At 41.7% G+C, this 14415-nt stretch overlaps 1 protein-coding gene across 1 annotated transcript in view; it reads right to left on the bottom strand.

The window, feature by feature from the left end:
- Positions 1-14415, bottom strand: part of mrps5 (mitochondrial ribosomal protein S5) — a 34768-nt gene that overhangs the window by 12654 nt on the left and 7699 nt on the right. The window contains exon 6 of the mRNA XM_085369057.1: positions 11474-11508. Coding sequence (XP_085225183.1) covers positions 11474-11508 — 35 coding nt within the window. The remainder of the gene's footprint in view (positions 1-11473; positions 11509-14415) is intronic.

Raw genomic sequence — 14415 nt, 5'->3', positions numbered from 1 at the left:
TCATGGTTGATTCAGATACAAGCCACCATCATGAGATTAAAATGCACTTGGAGATATATTAATTGATCCAGTAACTGAAGGCAATATTTTAAATTAGATTTGATAAAAAATGTGTTCCCCAAGGATTCTTCAACATCCAACTTTTGGATGAGGTTTAATAAACTATGTGTTGCTGGGTCAACTTCAGTGAACACCGTGTTCCCAATTAAAAGAATCTAACTCCTCTAAATTAACTTTTAAAATAACTCGGTGATGTATGACTGCAAGCTTTTACTTTCAAATGTAATAATACCCGAAGAAATGCAAAATTATCTCATCTTCTTTATTGTCATTTCTGTGAAAATATTAAACTGTAAATGAAAATAACAGTGCTGAACTTTCACCAGCACAAATCTAATAAATACTAGAACTGCCAAAAGGTTCATTTTGACTAATTTACATTTTAAAAATCACTCAATTTATATGAAACTCCATCATCTAACATTTCACCACTTTTTCTAAAAATGAGTTTATTTATAATGTAGTTAATCTTGGAGCACATGGGATAAAAAGGAACTGCCAACAGAGTTATATTAACCCCAACAGAAATCAATGGGAAATGCTGCGCTCAACAATGTGGCATGCTCAGTTGGCTAGCAACATGTATTGTTTACAGAGATTCGTACATGAAGGCTGCTATATAATAACCTAGAGGTAGCTAGATGTCACCAATGCTTTGGCTAATTATGACTCTGGATGTGACTAATAGAAAATATATAGTGGAGTGCAGTTAAAATAAAAAATGAAGAATTATTGCACGACTGACTGAATCTCTCTGGGTATTCTGGCTTCTTCCCACAGTCCAAAGACTTACACCTAGTGGGGTTTGGTTACTGGTGATTCTAAACTGGCTGTAGGTGTGAAATTGAGCATGAATGGTTGTCTGTCTATCTGTGTTGACCCTGTGACAGGCTGGCACTCTGTCCAGGGTGTACCCCACCTCCACCCACCCTATGGTAGCAGGGACAGTCAACCACAATTCTTAATTGGATAAGTGGAAGAAAATGGGTAGAAAGATGAATGGGTCGGGTAGGTGAGGGAGTGTGTGACTGGAAACATATAAAGAAGCAAGCAGGTTGCTGGCTATGTAGAGAAGCCAAACAGAGCACAGCGCAGAGAGTGGAGAACTAATCTGAGCAAATAAAGAGTGAAATGTGGTGCAGAGCAGCCAAATTGGATTGGTTTTGGAGTTGAACGTCAATGCTGAGGAAGGCTGCACACTAGGATGGGTGGTGTTGTAGATTGAACAAGGCTCTCGGATAACATAATAAACACTCACTGATCGACTTTTACAGCAATTAATTTATTTAAATGCATTTCTTATTTTATTGTGGCCAACTGTGTGGTGTATAGTAAGTTACAGGCAATGACCTGCTTCACTTTCAACAGTATACTCTCACTGGTAATTTGCCTAAAGGTTTTATCATGGATCCTTCTCTGTTTGCATCACCAGTAGTTATTATATCAGTAATTCCTTGGAGTTGCTAAATATCATTCACTTTCTATGGACTCTCTAGTTATTGTTGTTTGTTGTTCCTTTGTGGATTCTTAAACATATTTCAACTTTATGATCTGTAATGAAATAATATGAAATCACACAAACTCTTTGTAAATCTAATAAAACCCCCAAAAGTTCTTGTTTGAAGTACTTATTTCGTAAAGTCATAGTTACAGCTAGAAGACTGGTGCTGTTGCAGTGATTCTGGGGGTTTAGAACGTTGGTAGTTGTAGTGTTAAGAAACAAATAAACCTGCATTAGTAGCTTTTGACTTCTGTTACGTTTCGGCGTTGGCAGTGTATTGTTTTAGGCGTTTTGTTTTGGCGTGACTGTTATGTGTTTCCTGTTTTACTTTGAAAGTCTGTGTTATCTTAGTGTTCAGTTTACGTTTCCTTGTCTCGTCAGGTCTAATTTGCCCCAGCTGTGTTTCCCTCCTGTGGTCCATTCCCTAATTGCTCCTTCTATGTATTTAAGCCCTGTGTTTCTGTATGTCAAGGTCGCGATCTTCCCCCCGTTGTAAATAGTTTGACGTCTTGTGTTTGGTGATGTAAATAAATGTCGTATCTTGCTTTAAATCTCGTTTTGGGATTATTTTTGTGGAAGCCCGTATTAGTTTTTTCTCGTGTGTTTTTGCCTTATTTTTATTTCAGAACTAAAAGCCTTCCGATCCCAAAGCTGTATTGCTACGCCAAACACAGCCACTTTACGTCACGTGCTTTTCTGAAGCTGAGGGGCAGTTTTTCTTCCATTTGTACGCTTGAAAGAAAAGGGCACAAAGAGTGCACACGAACATTTTAAATATCCACGCTTAGCCAAGGTGCTGAGCCATTGTAGTTCAACTTTATCCTACTTCGGAAGAAAAAAAAATTATATAGTAACCTTCAAAAGAAAGCAGCAGGGGAGTAAGATACACTGGAAACACACCTCACAAATATCAGATATGAACACAAACACATGAAGAGAACTGAAACATGAGTAGAGATTCACGTATATTCTGGACGCTATATCAACAATGACCTCTTTGGGTTGATAATATATGTGGCGTATCCAATTGACCAGAAGTGAATCTGTCTGGCTAAAGATTAATATGGTGATACAGCTGAGTTATGAAGAACCCTAAAAGAAATTCAGATGCTGTTATGTTAGCAGTATATATTTACATTCATGTTTTGTTTCCTCCCACCAAGCAATATAATGACCTGAGCAAAATTTTTAATATTAAACATATGGGGGCTCGTCCGGGATCGCTGAGGGGTCCAGCCTTCATCCGCCTTCGCTGGAGGGTCCGAGGGACCGCCCCAGCCTTCATCGTCTGCTGGAGGGTCCGAGGGACTGCTCCAGCCTTCATCCGCCTTCGCTGGAGGGTCCGAGGGAGGGACCGCTTCAGTCGTCTGTCTTCGCTGGAGGGTCCGAGGGCCGGTCCAGCCTTCATCCGCCTTCGCTGGAGGGTCCGGGGAACCGCTCCAGCCTTCTGCAGCTGGTGGGCTGCGTGTCCGTGTTTGCAGCTGGTGGGCTGCGTGTCCGTGTTTGCAGCTGGTGGGCTGCGTGTCCGTGTTTGCAGCTGGTGGGCTGCGTGTCCGTGTTTGCGGCTAGTGAGCTGCTCGTTTGTCTTCGCTGGAGGATCCGAGGGACCGCTCCAGCCTTCTGCAGCTGGTGGGCTGCGTGTCTGTTTTTGCAGCTGGTGAGCTGCTCGTCTGTCTTCGCTGGAGGACCCGTGGGACCGCTCCAGCCTTTCGTCTGTCTTCGCTGGAGGATCCGAGGGCCCGCTCCAGTTTTCCGTTTCCACTGGAGGACCCGTCCAGCCATCAGCGTCGCCTGCGGGACGGCGGCCGGTGCCGTATGGGCTGGACATGGAACAAACATTTTTCGTTGGGGTTGTATGTTTTAAATGTTTGTTTTTTTTGGGTGGGGGCGTATGTTACGGTTCGGCGTTGGCAGTGTATTGTTTTAGGCGTTTTGTTTTGGCGTGACTGTTATGTGTTTCCTGTTTTACTTTGAAAGTCTGTGTTATCTTAGTGTTCAGTTTACGTTTCCTTGTCTCGTCAGGTCTAATTTGCCCCAGCTGTGTTTCCCTCCTGTGGTCCATTCCCTAATTGCTCCTTCTATGTATTTAAGCCCTGTGTTTCTGTATGTCAAGGTCGCGATCTTCCCCCCGTTGTAAATAGTTTGACGTCTTGTGTTTGGTGATGTAAATAAATGTCGTATCTTGCTTTAAATGTCGTTTTGGGATTATTTTTGTGGAAGCCCGTATTAGTTTTTTCTCGTGTGTTTTTGCCTTATTTTTATTTTCCTGCGTTGCACCCCGGTTGCCTAGGCCGGGGTGTAACATATGGGGGCTCGTCCGGGATCGCTGAGGGGTCCGAGGACCGCTTCGGCCGTCCGCCGTCGCTGGAGGGTCCGAGGGAGGGACCGCTTCAGCCGTCTGTCTTCGCTGGAGGGTCCGAGGGCCGGTCCAGCCTTCATCCGCCTTCGCTGGAGGGTCCGAGGGACCGCCCCAGCCTTCATCGTCTGCTGGAGGGTCCGAGGGACTGCTCCAGCCTTCATCCGCCTTCGCTGGAGGGTCCGAGGGAGGGACCGCTTCAGTCGTCTGTCTTCGCTGGAGGGTCCGAGGGCCGGTCCAGCCTTCATCCGCCTTCGCTGGAGGGTCCGGGGAACCGCTCCAGCCTTCTGCAGCTGGTGGGCTGCGTGTCCGTGTTTGCAGCTGGTGGGCTGCGTGTCCGTGTTTGCAGCTGGTGGGCTGCGTGTCCGTGTTTGCAGCTGGTGGGCTGCGTGTCCGTGTTTGCGGCTAGTGAGCTGCTCGTTTGTCTTCGCTGGAGGATCCGAGGGACCGCTCCAGCCTTCTGCAGCTGGTGGGCTGCGTGTCTGTTTTTGCAGCTGGTGAGCTGCTCGTCTGTCTTCGCTGGAGGACCCGTGGGACCGCTCCAGCCTTTCGTCTGTCTTCGCTGGAGGATCCGAGGGCCCGCTCCAGTTTTCCGTTTCCACTGGAGGACCCGTCCAGCCATCAGCGTCGCCTGCGGGACGGCGGCCGGTGCCGTATGGGCTGGACATGGAACAAACATTTTTCGTTGGGGTTGTATGTTTTAAATGTTTGTTTTTTTTGGGTGGGGGCGTATGTTACGGTTCGGCGTTGGCAGTGTATTGTTTTAGGCGTTTTGTTTTGGCGTGACTGTTATGTGTTTCCTGTTTTACTTTGAAAGTCTGTGTTATCTTAGTGTTCAGTTTACGTTCTTTATTGTGAATTTCACTTTTGATATTAGTATGAATACATGCCTTGACAGTTCAGTGTAGTAAACAGCTCTAATCCAATTCAAAGTTCCTACAAAGTTCATCCAGCCTACTCTTAGTTTACTTTCAACAAAACTTTCAAGGTTGTTGACTTCAGGGAGTATAAAGCAAAAAAGAAACTCTCTTCTGACACTGACAACACTCCATCTCCGTTAATGAAATCACTGAGTCTTGTCCAAGTGTGTGCTGTACTTGGAGAGAGGCCATGAACATCACTTTTGTCTGCGTCGCTCTGACTCTTCTCCATTTTTTTCAGTTACCTCAGCTCTCCGTCATCTCTAGCTCTATTCTTCATCACACTGAGTGTGCCAGAGCCGTGTGCTTTAACTTAATGGGAATTTTTGAAGCTGTAGTTTTTAGTGTAATTGTACTGGATTAGATGATTTAGATGCATTTTGGTGCACATTTTTCATTTGACGATTCTCTGTATAGCATGTCCTCACATACGAGCACAAATTATTTTTTGACTGCTTGGGGAGGCGGATGAGTATGAAGCGGGGGGGCAGCAGTGATCATTTTATCTTCATTTTTTGGAATTTTTGTAAGCCAGCCTTATTAATAAAAATTAAATTAAATTAACTGCCCAGTCTTAACATGAAAGTGGCTTTTTCAGAGCTTTTCATAAGAGCTGCAGGCTAAAATAAGGCAGGGTGGATAGACTGAACAATAGTAGTACAGTTTTCAGCAGGAAGACCAAAATAGTGTACTAAAAAGAGCCTATGAGCTGAGGGCAGCTGTACAGTCAGGGGATAATTCAGCACTGGTTTGTCACTACTTTTAGTCAACATAGGACAAAGCAACCTTTGCTTTGCAACCAAAAGATGTATTTTGAACAGTTTTTGCCTAAAAGTCTGTATGGAGCCACAAAAGATATATGGACCTTAAAGTGAAGGCAATAAAGCCTAGTCTCCTTTCCATATTACTAACAAGCACAAATAAAATCCTTTACAACATGTAAACATTCTACAGTAGTATTATTTGATATTTAACTGATATTTATCTAATATTTAACTTTCTAGTTTCCCTATATTAATACCACATTTTTGTTGGATTTATTATGTTACAGGACAAAAACAATGAATATGTAGGCCTACAAAAATAGCCTGCTTTGATAATAAATAAAGCACATGCAGTATCTCACTAAAGTGAGTACACCCCTCACATTTATTTAAATATTTTGTTATATATCTTTTCATGGGAGAACAGTAAAGACATGACACATTGATATAATGTAAAGTAGTCAGTGTACAAGTCAGTGTACAGCTTGTACAACAGTGTAAATTTGCTGTCACCGTGCCCATTATGTGACTTTTGGGATTAATACATCTAAATAACTGAACTGAATAACCTGGAGACCGCTGGAAGCACTGTGAGAATCATGTTCTTTGATTTCTCCAGTGCCTTCAACACCATTCTTGCCTCGGTTCTAAAGGACAAGCTGGTGAACTCTGGAGTGGACCATCTCCTCACTACCTGGATCCTGGACTACCTCACCGACCGACCACAGTATGTGAGGACTCAGGGCTGTGTGTCGGACAGGGTCGTCTGCAGTACGGGGGCCCCACAGGGAACGGTTCTGGCTCCGTTCCTCTTCACCATCTACACTGCAGACTTCTCCCACAATTCCACCCAGTGCTTCCTGCAGAAGTTCTCTGATGACTCTGCAATAGTCGGCCTCATCACTGATGGGGACGACAAGGAGTACAGAGGACTGACTCAAGACTTTGTGGACTGGTGCCAGCTGAACTACCTCCAGATCAACGCCAGTAAAACCAAGGAACTGGTGGTAGACTTCCGCAGGCACAAGCATTCTCCACTGCAACCACTGAACATCCAAGGTATGGACATTGAGGCTGTGGACAGCTACAGGTACCTTGGTGTTCATCTGAACAATAGACTGGACTGGACTCATAACTCAGACGCCCTCTACAGGAAAGGGCAGAGCAGGCTGTACCTGCTGCGGAGACTCAGGTCGTTTGGAGTGGAGGGCCCACTCCTGAAGAAATTCTATGACTCTGTGGTGGCTTCTGCTATCTTTTATGGCGTGGTCTGCTGGGGCGGCAGCATCTCTGCTGGGGACAGGAAGAGACTGAACAGGGTGATCCGAAGGGCCAGCTCTGTTCTAGGATGCCCTCTGGACCCAGTGGAGGTGGTGAGTGACAGGAGAACGGCGGCTAAGCTGTCATCCCTGATGGACAACATCTCCCACCCCATGCAGCAGACTGTGACAGCACTGAGCAGCTCCTTCAGTGGGAGACTGCGGCACCCACGGTGTGGGACGGAGAGATTTCGCAGGTCTTTCCTCCCCACTGCTGTCAGACTCCATAATAAAGACTTTAACTGATCAAGCACACACATCCATACATATGCAATAATACTAAGTGCAATAATCCTTTCTGTCATCGATGTATTTTTACTCAGTTGTATATAGTATTTGTATTTGTATTCTATTTTTATCTTATTGTATATTTATTTTATTTTATTCTACTGTATATAGTATTTTATTTTATTCTATTCTGTACAGTTGTGTACTGTATTTATTCTTATTGTATTCTAATTTTTGCCTCATAACTTTTGCACTGTCCACTTCCTGCTGTGACAAAACAAATTTCCCACGTGTGGGACTAATAAAGGTTATCTTATCTTATCTTATCTTAACTAAACAAAGCAGTTCTTATCATCCTTAATGTGGACATCTTAAACTGAAATATCAACCTTTAAGTTATGGATGAATTTTGTTGCACCTATTTTTTGGCTTGCCAGGAGATCTTTATGTATTTTTACAGTCTGTAATTTGCCAGAAGCACCGCGTACTGGAAATCCAATCCAATCCAAAAGAGACAGTATGAACAGTGTGACAGGTAAAGACTCGCCTACAAAGATATAACTTAGCAGATACTGAAGGAGAGATGAGTAGATCTCTAAGTATTTCTCTTGGCATAAACATCAACATCAACTGAAATGAGCTGATACTGTCAGACAGCAAGGAGTAAGTTCATTTCAACAACCTTAAAATAACAATAAAAGGATATGTGTGGAATGTATGCATCTACATTCTATTATTAAAGTAACATGTGAAATAACAAATATACATTTTTTTAAACTTTAAAAATTTTTCAGCATTACATTCAAAAGTATGCACTTATTCTTATCTACATTTAATGAGTCTTATTAATGTTACACAGCTCCAGCCTTTTGTTTCCCTTCTTCTCACCTTTCGACTTTCAAGATAACTTTCATAACTTTTCCTTCTCTTACACTTTTTCTCTTTCCCTCCTCTTCCCTCCCTCCTGCTGGATGTATTCACTAATGGCATGCCAGCATGATCGTCCTTGGGAAACGAGCCTTTTATTCCAGTAAGCCTTTTTCATTTCATTAGGCCTGGATTTATAGTGGTGCACACTTACGCTCACACTCTCGCACACACGCACAGAGGGTATATTTATAGAAGGCGATGGCACCATAAAAGCGTCCATCGGTTTCCAGGGGGAAGCCTAATGTCTGTGACACCACTTTTATTTATGCAGACAGGAGCTGTAGGGAAGACTATCAATGACACACACACACACACACACACACACACACACACACACACACACACACACACACACACACACACACACACACACACACACACACTCTAATGACATGTGTGTATGGAATAGATCTGGAAACAGTCACAAAAAATTAAAAATCATACATATGTGTATATAAAATATATAACTTATATTTAAGGTATAGACAAACAGGTATTCAATGAAAATCAGATATTCCACGTGTGTGCACCCCCGTCTCTGCTGCACATCTGGGTCTTCCTGCATCTGTGACCTTGTAGTGTTACCCCCATTAGTTCAGTAGGGTCCATTAGCACTAATTGAATTAAGGTAAGTTCCAGGATCACTAAGACAGAATCTAAATGAACTGTCTATGCAGTGTAGCTTTATTCTGTTTCTCTTTCTTTCTCTCTCTCTCACACACACACTGCCTTCAAAATACAATTTTTCTTTATCCTGAAGCACACACGACTGCAGTGCAAAGTGTCACTTAGCTACCAGGTTCACCAGATTTCAACATGAATCCTCATATCTTTTACAAGTTACATGTAGTATTAGGCCATATTTTTCATGCTGAAATATTCAGATTTAAGCATCAGCGGTAATCAAGTTTTAAAAATCTATTAATCTTCTCAGTGGAGACGGATATACTACATGCTATAAGGCTATAGGACAATTTAATCCATTTAACTCTATGTTGCTCTATGTTTACTACACCACTCGTCAGCAGTGAAGCAGGTACTTTCAGCTACATCAGCATTTAGTAGGGTTTTAGCGTGTGTGCCACCACACGCTAAAACCGTAATAAAGGCAAACATGCATTTATTACGGCATGTTTGCCTCTTTCTTTCATTCTTTAGTTTGTGAAATAAAACGAACAAAAGCTGAAACAGAAAGAAACAGAAAGACTCCTTTGCCTCTTGCTATATTACATCACTTTTACTGCTTGTCAGGAAGCTTTTATTGTACCCCTGTTAACATAACTGTTTCTTTCAACTCAGTTGCTGTTATCTTCACATTACCAGTGTCTCATTAGCTCCATTTTTAATGTACGAGGTTGTGCACCCACAGAAAAACATGGAGCAAGACAGTAGCCCATGACAGTAGCATGCTATGCAGTAATGACTGTCACATCGCGCTGCAATTAAACACATGTAAATAAACTGGGGGAATAACATAAATGCACTTTTTGTCTTTCCTTTTGTCTATTCTGGTCCCACAGTAATTTATCATCTTAATAATAAATACCAATTCAGTAAATTTACAAACTGTATTTGAATGCAACATTCTAGCAAAGCAATCCTGAAGTCAAGTCTCGAGGTGCCTTGACATAAATGCAGCTTATTAATTTCAAGCTATAATTATTGGACTGAAATAAAGGCAGTTCACTGGATCTCTAGCATGCTGCTCATTAATTGCACAACCCTATACTATTTATCACCTGGATGGAAACAATATAACACTTTTCTGGCTTGCATCAGCTTCAGGAAGTCTTGGTGCCACTTTCATTTTCTCCAGTCTTGGGTAAAACACTCAAGACTAAAGGAGAATGTTTGTTTATTGGATCGTTGACTTCAACGGTTGGAAAATTTGGCCTGAAAATGTCATACCAGTAATGAAAAGGCAACTGATTATATTACAACTTCATTCCTTCCACAGTTCTCTTATCATGGGACAAATGACACAAAATGGTACTAGTCTTACCTTTTTCTTGTCCAGTTCAGCTTCTACAGTCTAGTTAATGACTGCCTAAAGGGCAATTCCTAATCGTCAACAGTCTCATAGACATTCTTTTGGCGAGAAACTACAATCAAAACCGTCTGATATCAAAAACAACGCTGCTCTAATCTGAACCTGACATCCAGCCGCAGTGCCATCATTAGTGTGATGGTAACTCTCTTCTTTGTTATTATGTCTCCACTGACGCATGTGACATCGTCAGGTCAAACTAAAATGACCAAATTTTCTTCTTTATCCAGCTTACTGTTATTTTCAAAAAGTAGTCATTACATAACTTAACTAGGAGAGACTGAGCTTTTTTACAATTAAAATATCCCTTAAATCAGGAGTGGGGAACTCCAGGCCTCAAGGGCCAGTGTCCTGCAGGTTTTAGATCTCACCCTGGGTCAACACACCTGAATCAAATGATTAGTTCATTACCAGGCCTCTGGAGAACTTCAAGACATGTTGAGGAGGTTACTTAGCCATTTAAATCAGCTGTGTTGGATCAAGGACACATCTAAAACTTGCAGGACACCGGCCCTCGAGGCCTGGAGTTGCCCCACCCCTGCCTTATATTGACAGCATAAAAGTTACACTGCAAGACAGTTTCAGGAATACTAAAAACCTCCAATGGTCTTCAGGATTTTAAGGGTCAATTGTGATCTTAATAAACTGCATACTGTGTGAAATTCTAAAAGAAAAAAAAACTGCAATTATATCCACCAAACTCTTGAATGAACAGCTTTGCTTTAGGGCTAATTGTATGCTTGGTTTCATACATGAAGCAAACGTGACCTAGATATTACACTATTTGACTTCAGGGAGTGCTAAACCAGTCCAACTGCTCAAATGCTGCTGCTTAGTTCTCAAATGGAGCTACCCTTGCTCAGCAAATTTGCCCCTATCACCATCCATGTGTACACACCACACTGGATTTTCCACTGCTTTGAAATACTTGAAAACTGTTTGCTCCCTTTGAGGCTTTCTGCAATATTTTAATGTACAGTCAGATTTATTTAGAAAATGACACATAAAACAAAATAAGCTAGAAGTTCCTAGGAGTCTGGGGGCTATCAGTACAGCTGTATTTTGTCCAGTCAGCTAATGCAGAGAGATGAAACGGTTCTTATTAACTTGGTTGGGGTAATAAACCAGCAATTAAAATGAAGTGAAACAATTAAACCGTCAAAAACGTATTCTCTTGATGAAAACTGTTAATTTGATGACAATGCTGCACAAGGGATCATCCTCATTTATTAACAATACAGCCTTTTTTACATTTTTGAAACAATTTAAACGCAACTGTTAATCAACATTGTCGAAAACGTTGTAGAGTGTGTCGTTCAGTAAACAGAAAGGGACAAGAGACACTAACCTCGATGACACGTGAATCGAAATCCTCGTAGGTTTCTGTGGACAGAGGAAAGAAAGACAAAGAAAGAAAGAAGTTCAGATAACAAAGCTTTAACACGCAAATGCATTTAAGCGCACACATCCGTACACACATACACTATAAACCGATTAACCAGGCGAGCGTAACAAATACCCAGAAGCCCTTGCAGCAGCGTAACGGGTCTGCACTTTTCATTGTCAGTGACCTTTGAAGGATGTTACTCTCCCAAATGCACCCCGTTCACTTCTAACCAATTAACAACAAACAAAGGAGAGCTGACTCAAAGGCTCCAAGGGGAGGACACACACACGCACACACACCCCCACCACAGCTGGTATATTGACCCAACATCTGTAGGAGACCAAAGCTGATCAGAGAGAAGTAATCAATTTCCAGCTCCCTTCACATCACATTCACCAAACCCCGAGTGTATCCTTGGAAGCGCGAGAACAACAACGTCAGGACAGCGCGTGAAAGAAGGTGTTCGGGCATGCACGGGGGAAGGTGTGTATGTCAAGGTGTGAGAGGGCTTGTTAGCATAGAGGCAAGTGCAAAGGGAAGAGAGATATAAAACTAAGGAGGATGTGAACCAAGCAGAATCTTGTTCCCTCATCCTTTGTGGTTCGAGGTAAACAAGCTCAACTCCAGCAAAGACTAATGTTTAAAGATATAATGAGGCTGGGAACAGGAGGCTAGCTGCTTCATCAGTGAATCAGCCGGAATTAGCCAACAGTGTTCCTCAGAGTTTCAGATGAAGAGTTGACTGGGCAGGAGCCCAACACTACGGGCTTCAGAGCAAAGCTCTCTATATGCACCGGCATTTGGCCGAACAGCTGGTTACATTATCATATTAAGTTTTTACTCTAAAAATAGTTTTTGATCATTGGACTATGATGCATGACACATGTACATCGTATGGCCAGTGAAAAAGATTCATTTTCCAATGATTTTGGATTTTTTGTTAATCACTCGTGAAGCAAATAAAATCAGATGATCACAGACACAGGATAAGATACAAACTTAAGACATTCATACAAAAGATATAAATATATTTGTTTTCCCAACTTTCATCAGCGGTTTACTTTTTGAATTATCCTGTCACTGAGTTCTTTGGTTTAAAAATCTCCACAAAATTAGTTTATTTCTATTAAATAAGAGTGCATTTATGTTTCTAGCAAGAATACATCAACAGTCACTGTGGAATATATTGACCAAACTTTGTGTGAAAGATTTTAAATTACCTTTCATAAGTTTTAATTGATCATTAGTTGTCAATAATTAAAGTCTTATGGGCTCCACTGTAAAAGGGGTTGGAGATGGATTTTAAACCCACTAAATGATCAGCAAAAGCAAATTTGTTTCAAGAACAATCACAATAGGATGTTTTAAAGCTATCGGCAATTCATGACACTCATTATGCGATTTCTTTCTAGTAGGATAACTCCGAAGTCGGTACCAAGTCTACATAAAAATAATGTAAACGTTACAATAATCACTTTTCCTTTAGTTCAAAAAGCACCAGAGAGGCAACTGATTCGGGAGATAATGTGCAACAACAAAAACAACAGAATCCTAGGCAAAAATGTGTCAGGAGACTGACATCTGGATCTGTAAAAAGAATTAAAAATAACAAGTTTCATATACAAACTTTATACCAAGAAAATGTGATGAAAATACTGGTGCTTGTGTTAGCATTCTGAACAAGCTACATACAGTTACAGTCTGTTACATTTTGCTTCACAGAGACTTTATCCTTGTCCCAACCAATTATAAGGACCTATCATTGCTGTCATGGTCCACATGACTGTGATTTGTAGTCACATTTCTGGGAAGTGGCACATCAGGTTACAGGTTACAGCTGTGGTGTGCTGTAAATTGAGTTTTAAGGCTGTGGTTATAAGACATTCCATTCAAGGTGTGATGGACCAACAGCCCTGCATGGTTCATTGCAAAGTAACAGTGTGGTCATTTGGGTTTCTTGTACAGGAACAGGGGGGGAAAAGGCAAACAGCGTGGGAGGAACGAGAGAAGCCGAGAGGGTGATGGAAAAGGAAATGGAAGAGAGAAAATAATGAATTGAGAAATGACTGGAAGACATGAGGAATGGGAATAGGAAAAGAAATCTGGGGTAAAAAGACAAAGAGTGAACAGGAAAGCCACAGAGAGCAAAAAAGAGAGGGATGTCTTTCTAAATTAGGAAATTGTCCCATTTGACACTTTTGTCAAATTCTCATTTTCATCTCTAGCAGTGAGCCCCCATGCTGACCTCCTTCTGCTCTCTCTCTATCGCACACATACACACCCAGCATGCCTCTTATTACACTTGTATTGCTTCATCCACCTCATCTCTCTCCATCACTATAGTCATCATAACGTCTCGCTGTGTCTTTCAGTGTATATCTAAGTGAGGTGCCCCTCTGAGACCTGCTGTGTCATGATCTAGACTCTTGTTACTCCATGAGAGTGAGGTGGAGATGTCTGCACTGTGACGGTCAGCTCAAGCTGGTTGTATTTTGTTCTGCTACTTTTCTGGATTCACTAAAGACTGTTGTAAATACAACAAGGAGCAAATTGAAGGACACTGTTACCTAAACCAAGTAGGTCATGTTTTTGAAAGCATTTACGGCTCATTTTACTTGTAAACGCAGTAGTTCGAAAGGTTCTGATAAAACTTTGTATGGGTGTAGAGCAATGAGTGGGGTCATATTAAAAATCCATTAAAATTTGGCTTGCATCCACCACGGTCTACAACTTAATGATTTAGAGTTGAAAATTGACAAAAAGCCTTAAAACTATATCTACATAATTAACTACAGTACTGTGGGACGATTTCAAATATCATTGACCTCTGACCTCTCCTTTGCTGTCAACAGATTGACCTGAGAGTCAAAGTGATAAATAGCTCTATATAGCATTATTAAGAT

This window comes from Diplotaxodon limnothrissa, linkage group LG13, assembly GCF_057381915.1.
Source record: "Diplotaxodon limnothrissa isolate DT_005_m linkage group LG13, D_limnothrissa_male_GT1.1, whole genome shotgun sequence".
In the NCBI taxonomy this organism is placed as follows: Eukaryota; Metazoa; Chordata; class Actinopteri; order Cichliformes; family Cichlidae; genus Diplotaxodon; species Diplotaxodon limnothrissa.
The sequence above is the reverse complement of the archived record's forward strand: the minus strand, read 5'-3'. Positions and strand labels throughout refer to the sequence as shown.